The following is a 13,700-nucleotide window of genomic DNA, read 5'->3' on the forward strand; positions in this document are numbered from 1 at the left end:
TATTTGATCCAAGAAAGTTTAAATGAAACTGTAAATGTATATGTCTAAAATTCTGGATTTCTTTAGACAGAATCATTTTCTGGAAGAGTAGTACTTCTTCAGAAATATGGAGTGTGGCTTTACAAAACAGCACAACATTATCAGCCAATATACTACAAAGGGAGTACTAGAATGTGATTTACCATATTTAAACATTATTTGTTCAGAAACAAAGGATCCTCTAGACAAACTACCATAAGCAAAGAAGGTGTAATTTCATTTGCTTCCCAAAGCGTCATCCAAACCATTGCCACAGAGCTAATACATAGAGTGTAGCTCTTTATAGGTGTAAGACTTTGCCCATTATTTATTATTATTTCAGTTGTTTCATTTTTCTTAAAGACTTGACTTGGTGTCTACACCAAAAGAGTGGATCCACATAACAAAATAATTCTAAGTTTTCTGAATAGAATTCTTAGGTTATTCAAATTTGCAATTAATAAATGCCTTTCTTTATGTACAATTAGTTGTTACAGGGTAGATCACCCAAACCTGACAAGTGGGAACTTCTTCAGCTGGGCAGCGGCGGAGGCGTGGTTGAGCAAGTCAGTGGGGACTGTGATGATGAAGATGGTTGCGGGGGATCAGGAAGCGGAGAAGTCAAGAGGACACTGAAGATCACAGACTGTAAGTGTATGATTCTAACATTAATTTAAAAAAAATTTTAGAATATAATTCAAGATATTGTTATGGATGTAAAGAAATAATGACAATGAATTCAAAAACAAGAGGAATTGGAACTGAAAAATGAATCTTTTTGGTTTTTTTAGGACATACATTCTTGGTTGTTTTGTTTATTTTTAACTAATGACTTCTAATAAAATGATAGTTTTCTGTGAAAAAAACTAGTAAACAATCACCAGTTCTGAGAAAGTTTGAAAGAGCAATAACCCTTAAGGCATAATTGATACTAATTGTATATTGATACATAACCTGAAACCAGGATGGGTAAGTACTACTTAATAATCAAATTGTGCAATTAAAAAATTATGTCATTGTATAAGAAAGTTTTTACTTTATTACACTTCTATCGTAGTCAAATTGCAGAGAAATTGGTATATGGTTATTAATCGTGAAAACTACTTGGATTTAATGCTTATGAATTTCCCCTTCCAAAAAAACTCACTAAACATTGATTTTGATTGTATGGATTTGAAACCATTTCTGAACTCATTGCTACCACAAAGGATAGAATTTGCAAATAACAACAACAAAAAATTACCAAATGGATTTCCCTTCCTGATGATCACATACGAGATGAGGAATATAGGTTCTCCACACTCCACTGTTATCTGCATGCATTTGTTCATATGAGCAAAACAACAAAGTGACCAACTGAGGAATAATGTAAACGTTGATGTACCTAGAGTAGCTGGTTTCAACTATTCATTTAATCTTGATTATACCAAAGGCTCAGGGGTCACCTTCTGGAAAGGTGCAGTCACATGTAGAGGTTGGTCTGATAGCTTCCCTCAAAATCACAGAGCTGCTTTGCACCTATTAGACATGCCTTTTGGTGGGAGAAGAATTCATTTACTTTATAATTCTCTCATTGTGAATTGAAAGCACGATAAATGCTTCCAAAATCGATTCCTCATTCCTTCTAAGATCTGGTTTTACAAGCCAAATATATTGGTTTAAAAAATGGAAGCCAAAAGAAATGCAAAATTAAAAAGGCAGTTAACATAATGTTTTCTCATTGGACACAGTAATACATTTTATTTAAAATGGAAAATAAATAGATGAGAATTGGTGCACTTGAGCAGCCATTGAACAAAGGGCCACGAAATTCTTAGTGTGAATTAAATATATTCTATTCTTACAGAATGCGATAAAGATTTGTTCTTCTGAGTATTCATACAGCTTCTCAGATTGGTTTCTTCTTTTTTCCTTTCTTTGGTTGTTTAAGTGAAATATAATTAAAGATATTATTATGGATGTAAGGAGATAAAGACAATATTTGGAAATTAGCAAGAGAATTTGGAAATGAAAATGACTGTTTATGTATTTAGGGGATGCCTTCTTAGTGGTTTTATTTTTGACTAGTAACTTTTGATGAAAATTATAGTTTTCTGTGAAAAAAATGCTAGTGAATTATCACCAGTTCTGAGAATGATAAGGTTTTATTCTATTATTTTTTAATTTCCTTAGGCTTTGGGGGAAACAGGTAATGTTTGGTGACATGAGTAAATTCTTTAGTGGTGATTTGTGAGATTTGGGTGCATCCATCATCTGAGCAGTATACATCGTACTCAATTTGTCGTCTTTTTTCTGTCACCCTCCTCACACTCTTTCTCCCCAGTCCCCCAAAGTCCATTGTATCATTCTTATGCCTTTGCATCCTCATAGCTTAGGTCCCACTATGAATGAGAAAATACAATGTTTGGTTTTCTGTTCCTGAGTTACTTCACTTGGAATAGCAGTCTCCAATTTCATCTAGGTTGCTGTGAATACCATTAGTTCGTTCCCTTTATGGCTGAATAGTATGCCATGATATATATATATACCACAGTTTCTTTATCCACTCATTGATTGATGGGCATTTGGGCTGATTCCATATCTTTTCATGAAAATTATAAAGGTTTGAAAGTGGAATAACTCTTAGGGCATAATGGACATGAATTGTATATTGATAAATAACGTGAAGCCAGAATGAGTAAGTACTACTAAATCATGAAACTGTGTCATTAAAAAAATACTATGTCATTATATAAGAAAGTTTTTACTTTATTACATTTTATCGTAGTCAAATAGCAAATTATAATTTAATTATATTGGGTAAAAGAAAATGAAATAGAGTTTTCACTAGAAACAATTTTTTTTTTTTTACTAAAAGCTAAAATGTCTTCCACTGTATTTAGGAATTATAATACTTATCCATCAGGGTAATATTTAATAATCTTTCATTTTCATCCTATCTGGAGTATTTATTTGTACTATAATTGCATGGCCCTCTAAATATTAGTATTTTAGAACATAAAGTTATTACAAAGTAAAGCATTTTTTGTGTGTGAGTGTGTGTGCATGTGTGTGTATAAACAGTATATTTATAGGAAGTTTTTTACTTCATGAAGTTATTTACAAGCTGAAGAACTTGTTATATATTAGTAGGTCACTCTTTTTTGTTTGTTTCACAAAGGAGGTAGAGGCAGTGAAGCATATTCAGCTACTAATAGTTTTCTTCACAAAACTATACTTGACAAGTTGACAAAAATTTTTACTTCAAAACCTTGGTTTCAATTACTGCTGAAATGGATAGGCATGGTACAAGCAGCTACCCATCAGAATTTGGGCAATTTAAGAGAGATGATTTTTCAGCAACTCCAGGCAAGCATTTTCTGAAAATCCGCATCTGCTCTAAGTGGGTTGCCTATTATGTTTCTACGAGTTTATAACTGTTGCCTTTCAATTTTTAATAAGTGGTTAGAAAACCACTGCGGGGATAGCATGCTGAAGTAAAGAGGGACAAGGAAAGGAGCGAAGTGTAGGTCACATTTCTATTTTTATAAAGCACTCTAGTATTTTGCCCGTTTTGGCCCAGTTTGAATATATTGGTAAAGCAAGTTAAGGCATAGTTTTAGATGGTCTTAATGACTTAAAAATATTGTGATCTAAAAAGTTTAACAAGGTGTCATCTGTGTTAAGAACTTGAAATGCACCACTATTTCTTCATTACACTTTTGTTTATTCTTTGGAAAAGATGACATAAATAGCACACAGTTCATTTGTTACCATAAAAGGTCTGACTAAAGTTATATATGTGTAGGTATCTACATATAACTATATATAGTTATGAGTATTAATACTAATATTGTATCTTTGAAATTTCATGATTCTGCCCTATTTATGCAAATGGAAAAAGTTGGTAAATATTTTGCTAATTATTACTTGAACTGGTTTTCTGTGTCTGTTTTTGTTCATGTTTATATCAGATGACAGAGGGGTCTCTATATTTCAATATGCAAAGTTTTACCAACAAAATATTTCTGTACCTTTTAGGTGTCATTTTGTCTTCATCACCAATGTTATCAAATTATTTAACTGTCTTATTGCTTTCTAAATAATTTCTATTTGTAATCCTACCTGTAAATTATAATTAAATGTTAACTAATGTTTCTTATAGAAAGAAGCCATCTATACTATGTAATTTTCACTCTTAAGTAACTGACTTCAGTAGAATGGCTGAAAAATCCCATTAGGAAAATTTGTCTACATTTTTATTATATGTATTTTGTTCATTTACATAGATATAGATAATTCACTAGTAACCTGGGGTTGCAGGATTGGAATGGCTTTGAACTTAAAAGTCGCCTCACCCCTTGCCTGAAACCTGCCATTCTTTCACAGTAGCTAGCTGATGTAGTTTCTAAACACAACTGGAAAAAATAATTCTCTTCTTTTGGCCACGCAGAACAAATCTAATATTAAAATCTATGCCTCTTGAAATATCTGACTATACTTCTTAGGTCTCTAATATCTGACTATACTTCTTAGGTCTCTGTTGAAAAACAGAGTGCTACTGAAAACAACTTGCAGCAAAATTAGTCTACATATAATTTTGAAAATTTGTGGTTGCATTGTTTACAATTCTTAGGTGATCTTATGATTTAAATCATAATAATTACTTATAAAAAGTAAATAATACACAATCCATGATCAAATTCATTTTGGCAAGGTGGTTCACAGTGATAATCGAGGGAAAATGGATTTGATCACAACTAGAACCAGACACCAGACACTTTGAAAAAGTAAGGTGGTTTTCAATCTTTGGATTTATTTTGCTGGGCTTCTCATCATTCCACATTCTAAATATTTGAGGATTCCAGAATTCAGTTCTCAAATCTTTTATCATGTCTATTGACAACTAGCCCTTTTCCCACAGACTCCTTACTGAATCATAATTATGCTAATAATAAGGTTCCCTGCTGCTGATAGCACTATCCAGTTCATAAAGCATTTCCCAGTGTAATACCTTAGGAGGTAGGAGGTAGGCTTATTGGAACAGAAAGTATCTGACTTAAATATGATTAATTTAGAAATAGTAGGATAATACATTGCAATATTGAATTGCTAGATCTAGAATTTTTGGTTGATTAGTGTAAAATAAATAGAACTGTCGTTTATATTGTGTTTCGGTTTTCTCACTTGGTAACTTTGTATCCACCTCTAACAAATGTATCCATGTCAGGGTACTAAGAATGACCTTGGAAAGAGAATAGTATATTCTATGCACAGAGCGAAATGAAAATTACACTTTGTTAGCCACTGAAGAATAAGGGAAGCTGATTTATTTAGTAGTGCAAGATTGTAGAATGAGTGAAAATTCTTGGCTTCCTCATATTTATTTTCACCATAAATCACCTTTACTTCAAAAGTCTCAGGTAGATGTGGAAGTTGAGGAGACCTTAAAAAGGTGTTACTTTCTTTCCAGATCTAGGAAAACTATGTATTTATTTATATTGTAGATACTATTTTGTAAAATTTTATATAGTCTCATTGATTTTTTTTCCTCTCAATATAAATTCAAACATATATGCCTATAAGATTTGGATGCCATTATACTATACGATTATAGTTTAAAATATGTTTACTGATTATGCATATTCTTTCTAAAATTAAAGTTTCACCAAATTTAATCAAAATATATTCAGTTTACTTTGTAAACTGTCGAAAAATAACCCATTAATATTTTTTCAAATACAAGAAAAATGTACTGAAAATAACTGTTTTTTCAATAAGGCTTATCATTTATCCATTCATACTAAAAATAATCTTTGGAAGGTTCATTATTAGATTAAAACCTTTCCAAGACATTGAAAGTAATCTTGAGTAATGATTGCACACTTTGATCTACACTTTACAAGTACCTAGTTCTAAAGGTCAGATAAAACCCTACATGATAAAACCATAGAAAAATTCACAGATAAACACTTCCAAATCCAGTTTAATGTTCAAAATTGTAAATACTTTGAAATTACCATCTAGTGCAGTTTTGGTAGTACTGATGAAAATTACACTAAAGATAAATGAAATATATGTCTAAGGTAAACAGTTTAATTAATATGTGATCACTAAATATTTTTCTGATTATACATTTCCATTTTGGTTTCTAAATAATTGATACTCATCCTGACTGCCTGCTATTTTGTTAACAGTATTGTATAATGGAATGTAGATACCTAATGAGTCATATAAAATCATCTTTCATTATTTTGAAAAGTTATGTATTAATATATTTAAATAGTAGAATTAAAATAAAAGGGCTTGTCCTTGAATGCCTAAGTGATTATTTTCATTGCATTGGCTTAGACTGATGTTAAATCACTGAGGTGAAGAGGGATGATTTATTAATTAAGGCTTAGAGGAGACTCCTAGCTTACATTTCAGATCACTCGGCTGTTCTGTAATATGTTATAACTAAATCTATTCCACGCCAGAGAACATAAAATAAGAAGTTGTGGTCTTTTTTGAACAACACAATGCTAAGTGTAACTATATGATCAATAGAGGAAGTAAAAAAAATTAAAATTCAAGCAAACATTATCAGGTAAATTTTCTCATGACTTAGCCAAAGTCATATAGCTATCAACAAAACCAGAAACAAACCCATTCTTATCTAGGACTATTTTTGATGTCATTTTGTTGTGAATAAACAGAGTGGCTGTTGAAATGGTGATATTCTGTCTCGGGATTGATAAAGTGCATCTGGTAGAAACAAATTAGGTATATCTTTGGCTCTTTCATGACTTCAGAACCTCTAACTGTGTGGAAGTAGTAATTTTCTTATTATTGAACAGAAAATTGAGGACTTACTAAGTAGAAATAATTTTTAAAATGAGTATTTGAGCTGATCCCAGAGCTTCTCAAACTTTCTCATACATACAAATTACCTGGGACTCTGGTTAAAAAGTAGAGTATAATACAGGAAATCTGAGGTGGAGCATTTCTTACCTGCCTACAGATGATATTATTATTCCTTGGTCCATAGGACCACACTATGAAGAGCAAAAATGTACACTTTTTTATTACAGTCTGTATTTGTATCTCTAAAATACTCTTCTATTAAAGCATGATGAAATTTTTTCTTTTTTTGTTATACTTTACGTTTTAGGGTACATGTTCACAACGTGCAGGTTTGTTACATGTGTATACATGTGCCATGTTGGTGTGCTGCACCCATTAACTCGTCATTTACATTAGATATATCTCCTCATGCTATCCCCCCGCCCCCCACCCCACAACAGGCCCTGGTGTGTGATGTTCCCCTTCCTGTGTCCATGAGTTCTCGTTGTTCAGTTCCCACCTATGAGTGAGAACAAGCAGTGTTTGGTTTTTTGTCCTTGTGATAGTTTGCTGAGAATGATTGTTTACAGCTTCATCCATGTCCCTACAAAGGACAGAAACTCATCATTTTTTATGGCTGCATAGTATTCCATGGTATATATGTGCCACATTTTCTTAATCCAGTCTATCTTGTTGGACATTTAGGTTGGTTCCAAGTCTTTGTATTGTGAATACTGCTGCAATAAACATACGTGTGCATGTGTCTTTATAGCAGCATGATTTATAATCCTTTGGGTATATATCCAGTAATGGGATGGCTGGGTCAAATGGTATTTCTAGTTCTAGATCCCTGAGGAATCACCACACTGACTTCCACAATGGTTGAACCAGTTTACAGTCCCACCAACAGTGTAACAGTGTTCCTATTTCTCCACATCCTCTCCAGCACCTGTTGTTTCCTGACTATTTAATGATGGCCATTCTAACTGGTGTGAGATGGTACCTCATTGTGGTTTTGATTTGCATTTCTCTGATGGCCGGTGATGATGAGCATTTTTTCATGTGTCTTTTGGCTGCATAAATGTCTTCTTTTGAGAAGTGTCTGTTCATATCCTTCACCCACTTGTTGATGGGGTTGTTTTTTTCTTGTAAATTTGTTTTGAGTTCATTGTAGATTCTGGATATTAGCCTTTTGTCAGATGAGTAGATTGCAAAAATTTTCTCCCATTCTGTAGGTTGCCTGTTCACTCTGATGGTAGTTTCTTTTGCTGTGCAGAAGCTCCTTAGTTTAATTAGACCCCATTTGTCAATTTTTGCTTTTGTTGCCATTTCTTTTGGTGTTTTAGACATGAAGTCCTTGCCCATGCCTGTGTCCTGAATGGTATTGCCTAGGTTTTCTTCTAGGGTTTTTATGGTTTTAGGTCTTAACATTTAAGTCTTTAATCCATCTTGAATTGATTTTTGTATAAGGTGTAAGGAAAGGATCCAGTTTCAGCTTTCTACATATGGCTAACCAGTTTTCCCAGCACCATTTATTAAATAGGGAATCCTTTCCCCATTTCTAGTTTTTGTCAGGTTTGTCAAAGATCAGATAGTTGTAGATATGTGGCATTATTTCTGAGGTCTCTGTTCTGTTCCATTGGTCTATATCTCTGTTTTGGTACCAGTACCATGCTGTTTTGGTTACTGTAGCCTTGTAGTATAGTTTGAAGTCAGGTAGCGTGATGCCTCCAGCTTTATTCTTTTGGCTTAGGATTGACTTGGCGATGCGGGCTCTTTTTTGGTTCCATATGAACTTTAAAGTAGTTTTTTCCAATTCTGTGAAGAAAGTCATTGGTAGCTTGATGGGGATGGCATTGAATCTATAAATCCAACTTACAAGGGACATGAAGGACCTCTTCAAGGGGAACTACAAAACAATGCTCAATGAAATAAAAGAGGATACAAACAAATGGAAGCACATTCCATGCTCCTGGGTAGGAAGAATCAATATCGTGAAAATGGCCATACTGCCCAAGGTAATTTATAGATGAAATTTTTTAAAACACTGTATATTAGTATTGTAAGAAGGCATCATATGATTAAGGACATTTGGAACTGTAACACTTAGGCTGGTAATGGTGGCTGATTCTGTATGAACTTTGGTATCAGTCTCTGATTATTTTTAGCATGAGGTTTACTTCTTAACACCAAAGTAGAACCACATCCATCTTTTTGCAGGGCCTGATGCCCTCAGGTTATACTTTCTTTAAGGATACTTCTATTTTGAAATAGTACCTCTGGTATCTCAGCAGAAATGTTTCATGTTTATCAACTCTTCCAGTTGGTGATGAACGCAGCAGAAATACTGTGCACAATCCCCTACATCACATTATAGGCCAACAGAGATCAATCAGAGTTTTAAGTGAGCTCAGAGAAAGAAAAGAAACTATCCAAATGGGGAGCTCAAAAAATACTTCATAGAGGAGACAGAGAAAGGGCAATCTGGAAAAGCAAACCAATATTTGCTTGCAATATTTATGAGAAAGTGGTATTTGAGAGGATGGACTTACAATTTGGTTTCAGCAACTGACAATAGGGAGGAGAAGGTTTCCTGGGAGGAGCAAACATCATAAACAGAGCAAGGGTGTGTTTACAGAGGAACAGAATTATTAAAATTACTTGAAAAAATATTGGAAAGCCGAAAATGTGAAATAAAAATGTTACAATTGATTTTTTTGAATACACGAGAGGAGTTTGTATTTAATTTGCTGGGCAAAGAGGAATGATTAAAGCTCTCCTATGTGGTCATTTTGTTTGTGCATTCATTTTTACCAGCAATATAGTGAATTACTTAAGATTAAAAAATACACACAATAAAATTAGTATATCTTGAACAAGTAATTTCTCTCCTACCTTGTACCATTTCTGTGCCTAGATTTCCTTAAGAGCTGAATAAAAGCAGGACGCTCCGAGTGATTTTGTTGCGAAGATTAAGTGGTTTAATCCATAGTCAGGATTCCAAGAGTGTCTTGGAACTCACACTGTCCATTGAAATAAAAATATTGGATAAAATATGTAAAAGGTAGTTTTTTAAAAATGCTTCTATAAATTAGCAATAAAGGAATATTTGATAAAATTGGGCTAACACGGTGAAACCCTGGCTCTACTAAAAAAATACAAAAAATTAGCTGGGTGCTGTGGTGGGCCCCTGTAGCCTCAGCTACTCGGGAGGCTGAGGCAGGAGAATGGTGTGAACCCGGGCATCACAGCTTGCAGTGAGCCAAGATCCCGAGATCGCACCACTGCACTTCAGCCTAGGCAACACAGCGAGACTCCATCTCAAAAAAAAAAAAAAAAAAAAAAAAAAATTGGGCGAAGTAAAGGCAGAGGCACAGATCGTGGTAGATACAGTTATACACACGCATAATTTAAGGAAAATAATATGGTTGTACCTAACCCTCCACCGAGTCCAAGAAATACAACATTTCCGTGGCCCTATATGCCCCTCTCTGAACACATGTCACTGCACAGAGAGTTTGCCTATCCTGATCATAACTTCTTTAAAAATTACAGTTTTAACCAACAATATATGCTTGTTTAAGTAATACTTGTTTTTTCTGGTTTTTGAATTTTATATGAATCAAATCATACAGTCTATCTTGTTACTCCTTTTGTTAAACAGTATGGTTTTGAGGCTCATCCATGCTGATGGATATAGGTGTGTACTCATTTCTCTTAATTTCTCTTTTTCTTTCTTTTCTTTTTTTTTTTTTTTTTCCCCCAGACTGAGTCGGTGTCACCTAGGCTGGAGTGCAGTGGCGCAATCTCGGCTCACTGCAACTTCCGCCTCCCGGGCTCAAGCAATTGTCATGCCTCAGCCTCCAGAGTAGCTGAGATTACAGGCATGTGCTACCACACCCAGCTAATTTTTGTATTTTTTGTACTTTTAGTAGAGACGGGGTTTTACCATGTTGGCTAGGCTGGTTTCGAACTCCTGACCTCAAGTGATCCACCTGCCTCAGCCTCCCAAAGTGCTGGGATTACAGGCATGAGCCACCACACCCAGCCCTCATTTCCTTTTACCAAAGTATAGTATTCTAATTTATGAATATATAACTCACTTATGTATGTATTTTGTTGATGAATATTGGAGTTGATATCAATCAATGGCATTTGGTACGATATGAACAATGTTGTTCTAAACCATCTGGAAAGTATCTCTTGATATACATGTGCAAGAGTATGCAGGATATCTTAGAAGTAGCAGGGCAGTGCCACAAAACAAAAGATTATGTTCAGCTTTACTTGGTATGTGAGCCTGCTTTGCAAAGCAATTGTACCAATTCACATTCTCACTAGAAATGATGACAGTTTCTACTGCTCCCCATCTTTGTAGACATTTTTCTTCATGTTCACTGATTTTTCATATTCATCTAAAGGATAGAAGTAAAACAAGTATTAACTTCTATTTCCCTGATAATTAATTGAATTTCACTTTTTAAACAAGTATATGACAAATTTTTGCTTCCTTATCTGAAATTTCAGAAGAAAGAAATTTAGCCCTTTCCCTAGTATTACTTTTTTGTATTGTTATAAAGAAGTATCTAAGGCTGGATAATTTATGAAGTAAGGAGGTTCATTTTGGCTCAAGTTTCTGCAGGCTGTGTGAGAAGCCTGATGCAAAGATCTGCTCAGCTCCTGGTGAGGCCTCAGGAAGCTTAAAAACTGGTGGGAGACAAAGGGAGAGCCAGTGTATCACATGGAGAGAAGAGGATGGGAGCAGGTGCCACATTCTTTTAAACAACCAGATCTCTCATGCATTCAGAGCTAGAATTTACTCATTATCATATGGAGGGCACCAAGCCATTCATGAGGAATCCTTCCCCATGACCGAAACACCTCCCACCAGGCCCCAGCTCCAACACTGAGAATCACATTTCAACATGAGATTCAAACATCCAAACTATGTCACCCCTTTCTATCAGGTTATTGTTTTTTCTTTGGCAGATACTATCAATACAAAAGTCAATTTCAGTGATGCATTACCTCTTTTGGTTGTGACCTCAGGAAAGGAAGGATAGATTCTTGAATTTTTTTTTTTATTGAACCAGTTTTCAAGATAATAAATTGATTCCCTCCCTTTCTCAGAAGATGACCAATTCCTTTATATATGTTTAAATGTCATCATGAACTCAGTTTTAAAAACATTTGTAATTCTTATTTTTATTGAAGATCATACTGTCTCACATTTTGCCAGCTGGTACCTTTTCCATTTGCCTTTGAGTCCTTTGAGATGATCCTTAAAATACTTACTAGTTTCTTTTTTTTTTTTTTTTTTTGAGACAGAGTCTCGCTCTGTCGCCCAGGCTGGAGTGCAGTGGCGCAATCTCGGCTCACTACAAGCTCCGCCTCCCGGGTTCACGCCATTCTCCTGCCTCAGCCTCTCTGAGTAGCTGGGACTACAGGCGCCCGCCACCACGCCCGGCTAATTTTTTTGTATTTTTAGTAGAGACGGGGTTTCACCGTGGTCTCAATCTCCTGACCTCGTGATCCGCCCGCCTCGGCCTCCCAAAGTGCTGGGATTACAAGCGTGAGCCACCGCGCCCGGCCAAAATACTTACTAGTTTCTTTGCCATCTGGTGTACTTAGATGTACTGAGCTCAGCTTATCCATTGTCACAAACCTGGAATGAGCCATTTTTACGTGAGACTTTATTTGTTTTACTGGGAAATGTCATTTCATGACTGCAATCTGAGCACTAATGATGGCTCTTAGAAACATGGGTGATCATTAAAATATTTCATAATTACTCATTTTATTCCACATTAAATATACCACATTATCTGAATAATAATACTAAAACTGCCTCTACCCATTATGATTACTAAAATTAGCTAAACATTTTTGTATGTATTGTCTATTTTCTCTCTCCATTCTATGGTTATACTAGCGATAGAGACAGATAGTGTCAGGTCACATATCATATCTGCCACTTAGCTCTCATTTATTGTAACTATATAATGCTCACTATTTGCTTTTATATCAATATCTCTCTAGTATATTCCTTATAAAGGACTCATGGGGACAATATTTTACAAGTTCTATTATGGTGATGAGACTTTGTGTCCTTTAGTCTTAAAAATTAATTTTGTTCGATACAAAAATGTTGCTCACATGTCCTTTCCTTCCGTTTTTTTCAATAAGCTCTGCATTTTCTGGTAGAATGCATTAGTGGCAAAAATTATAGTGATAATCTATTTTTCTTTCCATTATTAGCCCCTTGCTTTTTTCCCCTCAGTGCCCAATGATTTGTTTTTTCTTTTAAAGTACAGTAAGTTTACTAGAATATATTTTGTGTTGGTAGCTCTGAGTTGATATTCTCAGTTGCATACTGTACTTTTTCAATATGTAATTTTAAATATTTTTCTAGGAGGCTTTTATTGAATTATGGTTTTAATAATTTGTTGTCTTCTTTTAACTTTCTTCCTCAAGAGCACCTATTATTCGTTTGTTGAATTTTCTTTATCTTCAGCATTTTCCTAAACCTTTTTGATCTTCGCTAAAATTCTTTTGGATTAGAAAAATTCACCTCTTTACCTTCTGTTTCTCTTAAGATATTATTAGTGGTGCTTTTTTGCTTTTGCATTTCTGCACGTTGTATTTATTTTTGAAGGAATTTGCATACTTCTATTTTTTTAAGATCTCTAACTTCTTTCCTGAAATTTTCTAATTCTAGTTTGTTATTTCTTTGTGTCTTGTATCCCATGCTTACTGCCTTTTAGCTTGCTTTGAAGTGCTAGCTCTCATTTTAGTCTGTTTTTGAACATCTTGATTGTGTGCTTACTATGTTTGCAGAGATCATAAAAGAATATGCAATATTTATGGTGATAATTTCT

At 34.4% G+C, this 13,700-nt stretch overlaps 1 protein-coding gene across 1 annotated transcript in view; it reads left to right on the forward strand.

Moving 5' to 3' along the window:
* The window catches only part of GPC5 (glypican 5), a 1,458,424-nt gene that overhangs the window by 742,417 nt on the left and 702,307 nt on the right, over nt 1-13,700 (forward strand). Inside the window, exon 7 of the mRNA XM_003257384.3 lies at nt 507-666. Coding sequence (XP_003257432.1) covers nt 507-666 — 160 coding nt within the window. The remainder of the gene's footprint in view (nt 1-506; nt 667-13,700) is intronic.

The sequence above is a fragment of the Nomascus leucogenys genome, chromosome 5, assembly GCF_006542625.1.
Source record: "Nomascus leucogenys isolate Asia chromosome 5, Asia_NLE_v1, whole genome shotgun sequence".
In the NCBI taxonomy this organism is placed as follows: domain Eukaryota; kingdom Metazoa; phylum Chordata; class Mammalia; order Primates; family Hylobatidae; genus Nomascus; species Nomascus leucogenys.